Genomic DNA, 14,438 nt, shown 5'->3' on the forward strand with positions numbered 1-14,438 from the left:
TTCTATAACATAATATAAAGACTGTTTGAACACAGCACAGTCAATGGGTTCAGTCACTCTACAGCCCTTACAGCCTCTTCATACGGTAATATCAACATTTCAGCTCTTATTACTGTTAGTTTGCCACAGCTGTATGTACATAAAGTAATATTGCAGATAATTTTACATTTCAACGATGCTGCATTTGTATTTATGTTTATTTTGGCTGGGTTTTTTTAATGGGAAACTCAATTTTCTAAGCTTAATTTTGATGTACAATGTGTTTAAAAGCAGAACTCATGCTTGTGGAATTTGGTTCTGCATTGGTTGTATCAATCTATATACCATTATGTAAATATGCATGAATATGATTGCAACATTGAGCCAATGCAAATCAAGTCGAATTGTCAATATAAAGAAAAACTGTTGTTTTTTTTTTTCATATTCAACTATTAGTTGAAGTGCAAAAAATGAGTCTCATCCAACATCCAATTTTTTCACCATTTTCTGACATTTAGACCAAATAATTTTTGATCAATAGATGAAATAACTAGCTGATCGATCAAGAATGAAAATAATCAGTAGCTGCAGCTATACTATAATGCCATTTCATAATATTATCACTTTTATTTCCCATTATAGTTCCATAATTGGAAAAAAAACATTTTTTTTCAGTGTTTTTCTACCCTGAAGTTTTTTTTTGTCCAATAGTTTCCTTGAACCAGGTGTCATTTTGCACAATATAAGATGGTCTAGTATTTTTTTTTGAGAGAGTGTGAATGAAAGCAGAGCTTATAATGGCATGCTGCATTGCAAACTAACAAAGGCACCTCAACAAAAATGAATCCACAGGTATTTTATGAGCTATCATCTGATGGAATTATTTTCCCACTGGCTCCAGGTGCAGGGCCAGGATAAAGGCAGTCTATCACCAGAGACCCAGACAGCTAATGTAGCATAAAGAGAAGCTCAAAATTTGCCCGTGGTCGGAGCGACCTTTTCTTGTAACTGGGTCCTGCTTAATAAACTACAAGGCGTCTTGAATGACAAATAAATGGTGTTTTTTAGGCCAACAAACTGCTCAATGCATCACTAATAAGGTTAATTTGAGTCCCACCGGGCAGGAGGCATTAGCCTAAGTGTTTATCCGCTTTAGCGCTGTCCCCTGTTAGACTGACAAAAAGAAACTGCTGGCAGTGTCATTAGAATGACACAAAGTAGAAGGTGAATGCCCAATTTGCTCATCAGGTCCGAGCCAATTGAACAGGATGCAATCAGGAATTACTTGATGCTTTGTATATGCTACGGGATAATGTACGTTTGATGTTTTTTTTGCATGTTTTAAAGGGGGCATATTATGCTTATATATATATACTCACATTAAAAGTCCCCTGTTATTTTGTTGTTGAAAAAGCTTTTGTTACAAAGCAGCAAAATCAGGAATATTGGGTCCTATACAGCAAATCCTGAAAGCGAACGTGAAACAGTAGAATAAAGCAGATATCTGAAAGTACAAACAGCAACACAGCAGAGAAACTTCAAACCACAGAGATTCAGTAAGGAGCTGCAAAAGTACTGAGAGCTGAACGCACAGAGACTTTAAAAATGTCTTTCTCTCTGGGCTCCTGCACAGACGTGAGTTGAGTCTTGCAAGTTGCAACACATGCTTGTATGAGGGGGCGAGCCCATGCTGGACAGAAGAGCCATGGACCTTGATTACTCTGAATAGGATACATGGGAATAAATCACAATCTTGTTTTTTCCTTGATGGTCTGGATAAGTTACTAAGTTTGTCACTAGTCCTAGAAAGTCTGCAGCACTGCTTCTGCCTGGTGTTTTAGCGCTTGTGTTTTAAAGCCCCACTCCTGAAAACGTCTGCTCTGATTGGTTCAGGTTTCCGGGTCTTCCACATCTTCATGCACATGTTTACACCTTCAGACTAACATGTAGTTAATGTCATTAAAGAATTATTTTAACCGCAAACATAAACCTAACCAAGTGCGACTGAAAAAAACTGTTGGTAGGCACCAGATACCAAAATATATTTGCACATACACTGCAAACGTAAGTTTTTCATGGTATGTCCCCTTTAAGTGAAGCTTATGAGCTTTGATGTCTTGGAAAACAGGCTGAAGTAACCGTTGTAATTAAACTAAAGCTGGACAATGAGCCCTCGTGAGATTTAACTGAAGATAAAACAGCAAATAGAGCAGTACATTCTGAGAAACATACTGATGTGTTTACCTGTCCGCGTAGCGATGTGTGCTGCATGTAAAGGTTCCCGGCCTGCATGGATGTTCCCCAGACTGATTACAATTACAAATTTAGGTTAGGCCGACACAGCACAATACTTATCTCCGGCCAAATGATAGTCTTCCTTAATTAAAAATGGCAGACTTTGAGGCTGCTGTTGAATGAATTATTTCTCCCTGAGATGCTCCCAGAGCCTCGGTGCCATTCAGTCAAACAGACAGTTTATACATGCTGGAGAGCTAAACCAGAGGCTGCTGTTAAATTCACCAGGGCTACTGTTGCATACAGTGGGCCAGATAAGCCTTATTTGAATAATTCCCATATAGCTCTGCTGTTTAATCTCAGAGTTTACCCATCACAAACGTGTGGTGTTGTGCTTATAAAGTTGTTAGACACCACAGCACCACTGTTAATCAATAACAAGCTTTGGGCACTGCATTGTATTTTGGCATAGATATTATTGACGTCCCCTAAGACTGTGAGATCTTTAATAGGCTTTGCAGAGAAATTGACATTTTAAATTCTTTTCAGCCATGTTGTGTTTGTGAATTTTTGGAGAAGGCAGAGCAGGCTACACTGTGGGCTTCAAACTTCATGGGAGTTGATTGTACAGAAGCAAGAAAGTGACTGACCATGCTTCAGTTCTTGTATTGTGGGGGTGGAGGGAGGTGTGGGGGGGTCTAAATCCCAGGTCCATTAAATCACTCTTTATAACAGATTAGCAGGAGCTTATTAGTTGAAAAGAGTTCTGAGATTTCCCTCTCCCACATGCATTCTTGAAATCAGCGTGGGTCCCTGCAAAGTCTGCATTACCTGCTGTAAAAACCAAACACTTTTAGAGTAGTGAGTAACAGGCCAATCTCTGGGACAGGATGTAATTAAGAGGAGGACGTTGGAGACGATAGTGCGTCTTTATCTCAGAAATCTCAAGAGGGTTGAGAAAAAAAACACAGAGGAAGAGAGAAAGTCATTGTGCTTAAGTCTGTCATGGGCATAACAGCACCACAAAAGGAGGAGTCTTGTTCATTAACAGTATATTTTAAGCTGATCCAAATGCGAACCAGTAACATTAACATACACACAGAGGGGACTGAGTCCAAGATTGCCTCTGCAGCAGGAGTATCCGAAGATGGATATTGTCTGCCGGGTGCCAAGACTATTTTGGGAGCCTGAGCCCCTGACTTGTCCCTGGGCACCCTCTGATCAGCTTTGTCATCAGGTGTGAGAGCGGCTACACAATGCATACATCCTGACACTTACACCTTGGGAAAATAATGGTTCTGTTACCCCTTTTCGACCAAGGCAGTTCCAGGGCCGGTTCAGAGCCGGTGCCTAATCTTGAAACTTGAAAACTGGTTCCAGAGCAGCACCAACTCTTTCCTGGCCTTGAACCGCGGACCATTTATGTCAGGGGCTGGGGGTGGGATTATCCTAACCAACTAAAAAATGTATCATTCATTTTATTTTATTGGTTTAACTGTAATGTGATCGATAAGGGCTAGCGTTGGCAGGCTAGCGTTAGCGGGCCAGCATTAGCTGACAACAAAGTCTAACATTAACTTCTTACATTTAGTGTTAATAAAAACCTAATCTCTGTCCATAGCATTCGAGACGAGCAGAACCAATGTGTTGTACATGTCGTATTTGGATGCCAATATAGGCTCGCAAAGCCAGGAGCAACATTTGTAAAGAGACTAGTCTGCCATTGTTGTTATTAAAGTCGCGGAGAGCGAGAGAGAGAGACATTTCCAGGTGTGTACAGTGACGTAATGTGGAAAAGCAAACAGGTTCAGAGACGGCTTGCAAGTTGAACCAACTGCAAACCAGCACCAGCCCAGCAAAAGAACTAGGCTTATGTTGGTCGAAAAGGGTTATTTGTCACTTGTGGGAAAAGGGAAGGGAAATTAAATTAAACACGAATGGCAAAGGGAACTCTGAAGATGTCACCCAGGTTAACTTTGAAGTGAGGTCCACTTCACAGGGATTTTAGTGTAACCTACATCCCAAATACAACAAATACATTATAGTGATAGTGGAAGTAAGATTTTTAGATCAGTGCTTCCCAGCCTGGGGTACTTGTACCCTAGAGGATTGCTGGAAACATTGTAGAGCAGCTCAACTAGTTTTAAAAATCTAACGTGGGACATTGTCTAAAACGTAAATGATAAAAGAATGGATGAAATTCAGAATTATATTTACAAAACAAAGGTTTATCAGGTTGAACATTTACCTCTTATAACCCACCTGCCTGGGTAGGTTTAGGTGTAAGAAGGACTTTATGGCGATGGACAGAGGCACGAGAGCCATCCGCCTTAAGCTGCATTTTGGCTCCTCAGGAACCCATGGGTGCCCTCAGAGACTACATCCATATTTTATACAGTGGGTCTATGGTGAAAAGTAACAAGTGAGCATGGATAAAAACAGGTAAAGAGCCTAAATGCAATGAATAAATGGTAGAAATTAAGAGCATAAAGTAATGACTAAATGGTTCAAATGATTATCTTAAAGTAATAAACAGTTGGAATAGTTAGCTTAAAGTAGCCTCATAGTAGGCTACCTCTATTTCAACCATTTATCCAACTAAACAGTTTAAATAATTAGCAATAGTTGCATGGTTGAACTAGTTAACTAAAAGTAGCCTTATGGATAAATGTTAAAATAGAAGTAGCCTACTGACTAAACAGTTCAAATAATTAGCTAAAAGTAACGGATTAACCATTAGCTAAAAGTACTGACTAAACATTTCAAATAATAAGCTGGAAGTGATAGATACATGGTTGAAATAGTTAGCTAAAATTTGGCTAAAAGTAGGCTACCTCTATTTTAACCATTTATCTGACTAAATAATCAAATAATTAGCTAAAAGCAATGGATACATAGTTGAAACAGTTAGCTAAAATTAGCATAATAAATAAATGGTTAAAAATAAGTCGCCTACTGACTAAACAGTTCAAATAATTAGCTAAAGGTTAAGGATTACAGTTGAAACATTCAGCTTCATTTCAAGTAGACAAAGTAGTATGACTGCTGACCAAACCAACCTAATTATTGACACTTTAATTGTATGGGGGGAAAACACAGACTTTTACATAATGAATAGTGTAAATCATTTGTGAACATGGGCTACATTGTGAATCAATAGGGAGTTCACATGACAGGACTGTGGGGGTACCTTAGATAAAAAAAAATGTTAGAAAACATTGTTTTATATGGTTTTAACCAGAAATACAGTCCTGACTCTGATAAGCAAAAACAGGATGGAAGACGTGCTTTGATGCTTCTCGTTGTTTCTACATAACAATGCTGTATTTCTCCAGTCTATTTCATCCTGCAGCTTTTTCCATGTTTGATCACGCTGATAGAACTCACTCCCTGACATGTATGCGCCCCTGCTTGTTTATTCCATTTCATATCTCATTGGCTTTTTCTGCTTACCTTTCCATTTTCCATTGCGCGGTAGATCTCCACGAGCTGAAATGAATTCTGCTGCGCGTGTTTATTGTTCCAACACACACACACACACACACACACACACACACACACACACAGAGGCGCTTTCTTCTCTACTCTTTCTGGTGTGTGTGAGTGTACGTGTGGTTGGATGAAGTCGTGTCCTGGAGAAGTTTTCACTGCGTGCTTCAGAAGTACGTGAGGATTGTGGCGCATTGGACGACTGTAGTGTTGAATGAACGGAAGGAAGGAGGAGGCAGATCATACATTAACTCCTGCTGGCTGCGGGGACTCTCCACTTGATAGAAGCAAAGACAGAGGGATGCACTCACAATACTGACAGCTTTTGGAGGAGAAGCGACAAATGAAACCCAAACGCAAAACCACTTAATTTTATTTTTTTGGCAACCCGGTGGGGTTTTCCAGGGGATTTTACGCACCGCAAAAAGAGTGAAGAAAACGCTGCAGAGATGAGTGTTTGTTGGTTTCCCATGCTCCTGAAGGATCCCCTCTCCTGATAAAGGGACCAAAGAGGACAAAACAAGGCTGTCCATGATATTTTCCCAAAGAAGATTGCAAAGGTGGAGCGATTAGAGAAGGGCTGATGACGGGACTATTAATCCTTTCAGTGCATCAAAAGCACCAAAGGGAATTAGAAACGCTTGGATGGAAATCGGGCGAGTGTTTAGAACTGTTTTTGGTTTTATATGAAACTGGTGATTAGTTCATCTGCAAGGAATTTTTTTCCCAACTGAAGATTGTTATCAAGGAGTAAAGAAAAATTGTTTCACGGAAAGGTTGCATGGTATGAGCGGTCTCCCGGAGTGAATTTTCAGAAACTCTATTCTCAATCTTTTTTTTTTCTCTTCAAGTATTCCTAAATCTAAATGGAATTAGTTGAGTCTGAAGCCGTTTGTGAAAGGAACAGACATGGTACATGGGCACAGCTTCCATCACGGTAAGACATTCGTGTTGATCACACACTTGCTCGCTCGCTCGTACTGTAACGAAAGAGAAGTAGAGTAATCCTTTAATCGGCGTTAAACGAAGCTAAATATCAGAGCAACAGATCAAAGTCAAAATAGAAGCAGAATGGTGATAAAACAAACAGAATGAGGTGATTCACACATCCTGCAACCTGTAAACTCACTGTTGAAGGTCACATTGCAAGTTATTGTAGGCTGTTTTTCTTTTTTTTCTGTGGAAATTATTGTTGCTGTTTTTTAATATCATATAAAGAAAACTGATCTGTGACAACTCATGATATACATTTTTCGGTAGAAACCTTCATTACATCTATTTATTTTTTGACCTAGTCTTTTTTTTTTTTAAGTTATTCTTTATCATTTGTAACCCAGTCACATTTCTATCATTTTGAGTCATTTTGAGTTACTGTGATATTTTTTGTCATTATTTGATGATTTTAAAGTAATTTCTTTCGTTACTTTTATTATTTTGCAGTCATTTTTGGATACAAAATTTAAAATTACTTTTTATGCTTTTTTATCCTTTCTTTGATTCTTTTAAATTATTTCTATCTTATGTATTAACATTTATTTGTTTGTTTGTTTTTGTAATTTTTTTATTATTTTTTCCCCTTTTGGAAGTACATTATTGTAACTAAATTATTTACAAAATTTATTTTTTAATCATTTGTGGTACATTTTTGGTCATTTAAGAAAAAACTTTACTTTTCAGTCTTTTTTTATTATTTCTAAAAACTCTTTAAATAACTTTGGTTAAGACTAATGGCTGACAAGAGACTGTTCAGATAATGTATTTGTACAAAGTAACACTACAGGCCAATGGTGGATATGTTCTGAGCTTCCATTTTTTTTACGTTGAATAATATATAATTAATCATACCTGATAAAATAAAAAGAATTACCAGGTATTCTAATTATTTGAGGTATTGTGTGCTGTTTGGGAGTTCTTTAAGGTTACAGGCAGGCACAGGTTTAGCATTAGCATAATGCTGATATACAGCACATGAAATCCAAAACCTGAAATGTGTTCCTTGCTGACTCAACCCTCCCTCAGCTGAAATCAAGCTGCGCACAAAACAGAGAAAACAACAGAAAAAAGACAACAATAGGTGCATGTCACAGTCTTCCACCAAAAATGTATTTGTCTTTCTTTTCTTACAGTTGTTGCAAGTCTTCTCATACTTGGGTTGTCTGGGGCAACAAGGAAGGATACAGCAGGTAATCTCCATCACCACAGCTGCACGTCTTTACACCTTCAATGCCCTCTCTTCAAAGCTTAAATCTCTCACTTTTTTGCTGTTGCTATTTTAGTGAAGAACAACTCTGGAGTGAAGCCTGCAGGTCAATGTGGAACTTGGGTGAAAGAACCAGAAGGAGGGCTCTTCACTTCTCCCAATTACCCGAACAAATACCCTCCAGACACAGAGTGTGTTTACATCCTTGAAGGTAAATATTCTCTTTTTTTTTTCTTTTTTTTTTAAAGCGATGTGACTCAGCTTTCAGTTCTCTGAAACTGAAGCTTTCCTGAGGTTATCCTGGGGAGATATCACAGTATGTGATTAGAGAGTCATGAGATGTATTGGTTTATTAAACAGGCTGGTGTTTCGCATATTACGCAGTTGTATTTGAATGATCAGGGAAGATAATCAAGTTAATAAAATCACCAAAGTGAATGTAAAAGCTAATAAGTATCACAGCTCTGGTGTTTTAGAGATTAATTGACTAACAGCCAAGATTGGAAGTATTGAGCGTGTGGGCGTGCTGATAATGAAACAAGTTGAACGTTTGTCAATGAAAGCATGACTAATATTTTACTCCCCGCTGGGTGCTAGGTTGTAATTATTTTCATTCTGTCTTCCAGCACCCCCGAGGCAGTGTATTGATCTACACTTTGAGGAGAATTATTCAATCGAGTCCTCTTGGGAATGTAAATTTGACAACATCGAGGTTCGGGATGGGCCCTTTGGCTTCTCCCCGATACTGGGACGCTACTGCGGTCAGCACAGCCCGCCTGATATCAGGAGTAGTGGCCGATATCTGTGGATAAAATTTGTTACGGATGGTGAACTGGAAGCGGTGGGATTTTCAGCAAGTTACAACTTCACTGCAGGTACTTTTTTTGTAGTTGTTTTGCCTTACTACTCCTGTCAATTCACTTCTTTCTTTGTGAGCATATCCATGCTTTATAGCTCTTACAGCAAGGCTCCAAATGAATAACAAACATCATCCAGGGAACTCGCCCTTGTGGGAGCCTCTTGCAGTTTTATTGATTGTCTGTCTGCACACACTCAGTATTTCCATTGGCAATATACTGTCATTGGCTGGGACACTCTTGTGACTGGCTAGGCTGTTATTTCTTCTCTGGCTATATCTGAAGTGATGTGGAGCGGTGTCGGATTTTAATTCAGTTCAGCAGCACCACTCCTCAGTTTGCAGGGCTGGGAAAAGCAGAGAGAGAGAGCGTGGCAAACTAATCGGTATTGTCGAACACAATCGTGGCAATTACGCTTGTGTGTAAAACCTTGGCTTTCTTAATTTGCCTCATCTTTGGTTGAGATCCCATTACTGAAGCAGCGTGAGGATTGATGACAAGGAATCAGGGCATAACCACGATTTAATATTCCTTCACCTACACTCGACTGGGTTTAATAACACTGTCAACTTTTTTGGTGCGTTTGAGCCTCAAAAGGCACAGTGCCAGGAAGCACGAGCGGTATGCCAATTTGTCTCCACATCCACTGCACCTTCAGGGCTAGTTTTACCATTGGAGATTTGAGTGGATCATTGTTTATATGATGAACACTTATTCAGTACATCGACCTTTCATCCGAAAACCACGCTCCTAGCTACAGGCTGTTGAAAAGAGCGCTATCAAGGTGAAGAGAGGCTATAGATTTATCTCTGAAGGCTTTCTGTATGCCTGTGGTTATCAAGAAATCAGAACGGTGAAGCTCTTCATGGGATATTACAGTCAAGGAGAGCAGTCAATAGGAATAAAGTGAAGGGCCGTGGACTGTTAAACAGAAACAATGTTATATTTCTGACATTTGCAAGTAAATTGCTTATGTAAAACGACACCAAGGTAAAACTGCTGTAGCTTATTGTATTCAGTGTAAAAACTACACTGTCAGATACAATACTTATTGCAATTCAGAAAGGAGCTGGAAAGGGAAAAACAAAAAGTAAAACATGAATCGACACATTTCATGGGAGTGTCAGGATATGTTCTGTGTAGTAAAGACTGCTGTCTGCTGAGGCATGTATCTCTTACCCTGCAGCCGTTATACACATTAGCTCTATCAGCTTCGATTTGAACTTTTTCTCTGAAGACGTTTATTGCATATGTGTTACTTAGTGCTCTCCAGCAGCATGGCTGGTTGTGTAGCTATATCAGACAGTAAATTTATTGTTTCTGATGTGTTTTAGCTCATGTTAACTATGCTACCATTAAAGAAATAGTACAACATTTTTGGAAATACGCTTATTTGCAATTTTGCCAAGAGCTACATGGGAAAATTGACACCACTCTCATGTCTGTGTAGTAAAAATTAAGCTACTGATAGCAGCCAGTTAGCTTAGCTTAGTACAAAGACTTGAAACAGACAACAGCTAGCTGGGCTTCTGCATTAGTAGACTTCTTATAGTCCATGTTGATTCAGCCTAAAGAGCCCATTTACCAGCTGCACAGACTAGTGGTGCACAGATTGTAGTTGCATTCACAGGCACCGCAATTAATCGACAGATAGGGTGGATTGAGCCATAAAAGTTAACACTCTATTTGGGCTTTGGGCTTCATTTTAAGTTGATTTTAGTCAGTCAAGTGCAACCCTGTGATGCACAATTACGCACAAGGAACAGCAGCGTATCCTCATTATATCTGATTACTCACTGATTATTTCAGAAACTAAAAGTTTAGTTCTGTTTCCTGAGTTTATGACCAGAGTTTTTTGTTTCGCTGCTTAAATGTCCCTCGATACTTGCTACAGAGACATTACAATCACAGAAATCAGCATCTATAAATCATTCAAACAAATCGTTGATAAAACACTCATACATCAGAACAATACATCAGCAACATAGCATACAGCAACTGGTAGAGGGGGAGTGAAATGCCCATGTGGGTGCTTGGCTCTGAATCTAAGAAAAATAATTAATTTGGGTGGGTGGCAGGTGGATGATTTATGCCTGCATACGGATTCGAATGATGTCAGAGCTGATCCCTGTGTCACACAAGCAGAGGTTAACTGGAAATGTGCTCACAGACTGAGTTTATTATAGTGTGTATGTTTATGTGTTCAGCTCAGCCTCTGACTGATCTCAGAACTCTTTCACTCGTTTATCTCCTTTTCCCTCTCGTCTGTTTGTTTATTAAGTTCATTCAGAAAGCCGTCGGATAAATGATTTTTTCTCTCAAGGTAAACATTTCCAACTATTGTGGACACACCTTCGCCACAGTTCACACAGCACAGGCTAATTGTGTTTATCGGAGCTTTCCAATGACTTCGTTCCGTCTCAAGAGTTCATTTCCCATTCTGTCTCAACCATAGACTGTGACTTCACCCTTAATTATATGTAAACCCCTATAGAGACCAATACCATTTTTAATTTTCCTGGGCATTTTGACATAGGGGGTCTATGGGTATTGACTGACATGGAGCCAGTCTCAAGTGGCCTTTCAAGGAACTACAGTTGTTGGCACTTCCGCGCTGGCTTTTTCCATTCCCAGAGGTTGCTGCACACACCTTACAGCTCACTGATTAACACTGTATCTTGTTTGTTTGGCCGGTACATAATCATAATTTTGGTTTTCATACATCTAAGTGGCTAAGCTAGTCAGCTTCAGCTTCTTATTTACTGTGCAAACATTGGTATTGATCTTTCCATCTTACTGTTGGCAAGAAATCAAATAAGTATATTTTCCAAAACTACTTAATCAATAAATGTGAGTATTTAGTATAACTGTATTTCTTGGTTGAGATCTGCATTACATGCTGTAATGAGGGATCTGCAGAACTCTTTACCAAATGGATGTTAATAAAAAAGAAAGTACAGTATATAAATGCAAGGAGCATCACTACAAAAATTACTTCAAAAGATACACAGGAAGGACAATTTGTTACTTCCAACCCTTGATAGTCAGAGATAAAGAACCACATTTTCTGTAACATGCAATTGAAGTATTGTTTCCTCTGCCTGCTTCTCTTGGGAGTCTCATTGAAAATTTGCTGAGAGGAAAGAAAAAAGCCCGGCCTCTCGACTTGATAGGAAATATCTGTGGCATATGATTAACATAATTAAAGAAGATAAAAGTCCTGAATTCGCTCGACTTGATACTCTGAAATCTGGCGATGTGAAGTGTCTCACATCTGCAGCTGCTCTGCTAACCATGCTAATTCACACAGCGCTTCTCTGATGAATGGGAGAGGGAAAAAAGAGGCAACAAAGGTGACATGAATCAGCTCCTCTTACTCTCTTTTCTCAGTCATTTTGGGAGCGGAGAGATAGAAACTCTTCCGCCTCTCCTTCACATTCTGCCAGTGTCCTCTCAGAGCCTCCTGATGACTAATGCTGTTAGCACAGCAGCCAGTGGATGAAGAAGCACTGACTGGAATCTCGCAAAAGCAAGCGTCATATTAAATGTTGAGGTACTTCAACAAAGCACTTTAAACCTGCAGATGCTATGTGGCATCACAGGAAGTAAGAGACGCTGGTGTAACAGACACTAGAGATACACTCAGCAGTCACTAAATGAACTCACTGTCCCAGTGATGTGATGCGCAATTTATTTGTCAAACAAATTACACCCAGATGTCTCATGCTCGCTCTTTCCTTGCATCACAGAACTTTTGCAGCAGTCTTTTTTTTTTACCTCTGCAAAATACACTGTAGCTTGTTCTCAACGGAAGGACACCTTTTCAATATATACTTGAGAATCACATATACAGCTATTCCCTACTGAGTAAATTCAGCTACAAAGACACACTTCATAACACTGTCTAGCACCTGTGTTAGGATCAGAACACGAAAGCTTCCCAGCCTTTGAGTCCATCTGGCAAACTGCAGGTGTGACTCACTTTGGTTACCTGACTGAATGAGCGTACCTTACACTGTAGTGAGGAAATACCTCTGCCCACCAAACAGTTGTGGGCTCACTGATGAATCATCACAGCTCACGCAGCTCAGAGGTGCCATCCGAATACACACACTATTACTTAAAAGAGCAGTTTAACAAATTAGGAAATGTGCTTATTAGCTTTTTTGGCTGTGCTAGGCTGCATTCACACCAAATTAGGCAATCCAGCAATCAGTGAGTTGTTGTGCGGCAGTGTTGGAGTGTAACTTAAAAGGCCCATTTCTATGATGGCAGCTCACCCCACATTGTTTTTTTACATATATTTAAACTATCTAAACACTCTACGTGTGGGGGGAAAGTGTACACATTTGTTGTGCATATGCACGACAGAATAGGTGGACCCAAAACGACCCATATGAGTGTTTTTGGTTTGCGGTGCAGAGCATTCTAAAAATAGCGCACATATCATTATTCACGGTTGTAAAAAAAGAAAAAAAGCCTGCAGTTTTGTTCAATTTAGGCTACATAACCACTGATCTGGGTTTAGGGCAAAAAACTTTGTGGTTAGACGTTTTAAAAGGCAGTTAGTGAAAAAACAAATGCTGGAAGTGAAGATATTATGAGGGTAACGTGACTACTGCAAGTGACATACCGGTACTTATGTAAAAACGTGGAGGCACAGAAATGTAGCTATGTTTCGACCACATTGTTTACTTCTTTTTTCACATGGGACACAAACTCCGCTTTCCTGGGTGAAAGTCTGACATCTGTATGACCCTCCACCACCCCCTCGCTCATGTCTGAGCACGAATTCCACCATTCTTGCAAATGTATTGTTCATGCATCTGGCCCCACACTGCAAAAAAGGGATGTCAAAAAACAAGATAAAAACACTAAATCTGAGGGAAATTGTCTTGCTGCATGGACAGATAATTTCACTTGACAAGATTTTTTTTAACTAAGATTCTTAAATCTAGAAATAAGCATGTTGAACACTTAAAATAAGAAATTAACTCTTAAAACAAGATCAATTATCTAACACTTCTAAATCTAAGTTGTTTTATTTAGGTAAGAACCAAGTAATTTGCAGTGCAGGTGTAAATATGGCCTTAGAAAAAGCCAGTCTTGCTGTTTATGCTAAGCTAAGTGGCACTTCACATTAAATGTACAGACATGGGAGGTATTTAAGAAATGTCAAAGTGTTCCTTTTTTCCCCATTAGTGAGTCTCAAAAATACCAAGTTGCAGTAGGCTACACTTAACCTTAACATGTTATGTTATGCATCATGCAGAGCCTACTGTAAGTGCAGTGCAGAAGTCATCAAGTTCTACTACTCTGCAATCAACTCCACACATAAAGGGCAGTTTAATCAATTAAGTGAGGGAAGCTTGTGATGTGGTGGAGGAAAGTGCTGGACGCCTCAGGCCATGGCTGCTTTTGACTTTGCAAAATAAATCCTTGGATAGTTTCTATTTTTATTATTCCATCCTATCTGTCATTATTCTGCCCAAATGCATTCATAGTGGAACGATAATTAAGTTTTTAAAAGTGTCAACTTAAAAGTGAGATATTGCACCACTAACTAATGTCAGTCAAGTGGTAATGCAAATAGAACCGAAGCATAATGAGTCGATTCAGCTGTCTGTCATTAAAGCAGGCACTGTAAGAGGCTTCATAGCACATAAAAAGCTACCTCT

General features: G+C 39.3%; 1 protein-coding gene across 2 annotated transcripts in view; it reads left to right on the forward strand.

Moving 5' to 3' along the window:
• The first annotated feature begins 5,824 nt into the window (after positions 1-5,824).
• The window catches only part of neto1l (neuropilin (NRP) and tolloid (TLL)-like 1, like), an 81,976-nt gene continuing 73,362 nt past the window's right edge, over positions 5,825-14,438 (forward strand). For both annotated transcript variants that reach the window (XM_059327266.1, XM_059327267.1), the window contains exons 1-4: positions 5,825-6,640; positions 7,830-7,886; positions 7,980-8,114; positions 8,530-8,778. In XM_059327266.1, the coding sequence (XP_059183249.1) occupies positions 6,613-6,640; positions 7,830-7,886; positions 7,980-8,114; positions 8,530-8,778 (469 nt within the window). In that variant the 5' untranslated portion in view covers positions 5,825-6,612. The remainder of the gene's footprint in view (positions 6,641-7,829; positions 7,887-7,979; positions 8,115-8,529; positions 8,779-14,438) is intronic.

Source organism: Centropristis striata, chromosome 23, assembly GCF_030273125.1.
Source record: "Centropristis striata isolate RG_2023a ecotype Rhode Island chromosome 23, C.striata_1.0, whole genome shotgun sequence".
Classification (NCBI taxonomy): domain Eukaryota; kingdom Metazoa; phylum Chordata; class Actinopteri; order Perciformes; family Serranidae; genus Centropristis; species Centropristis striata.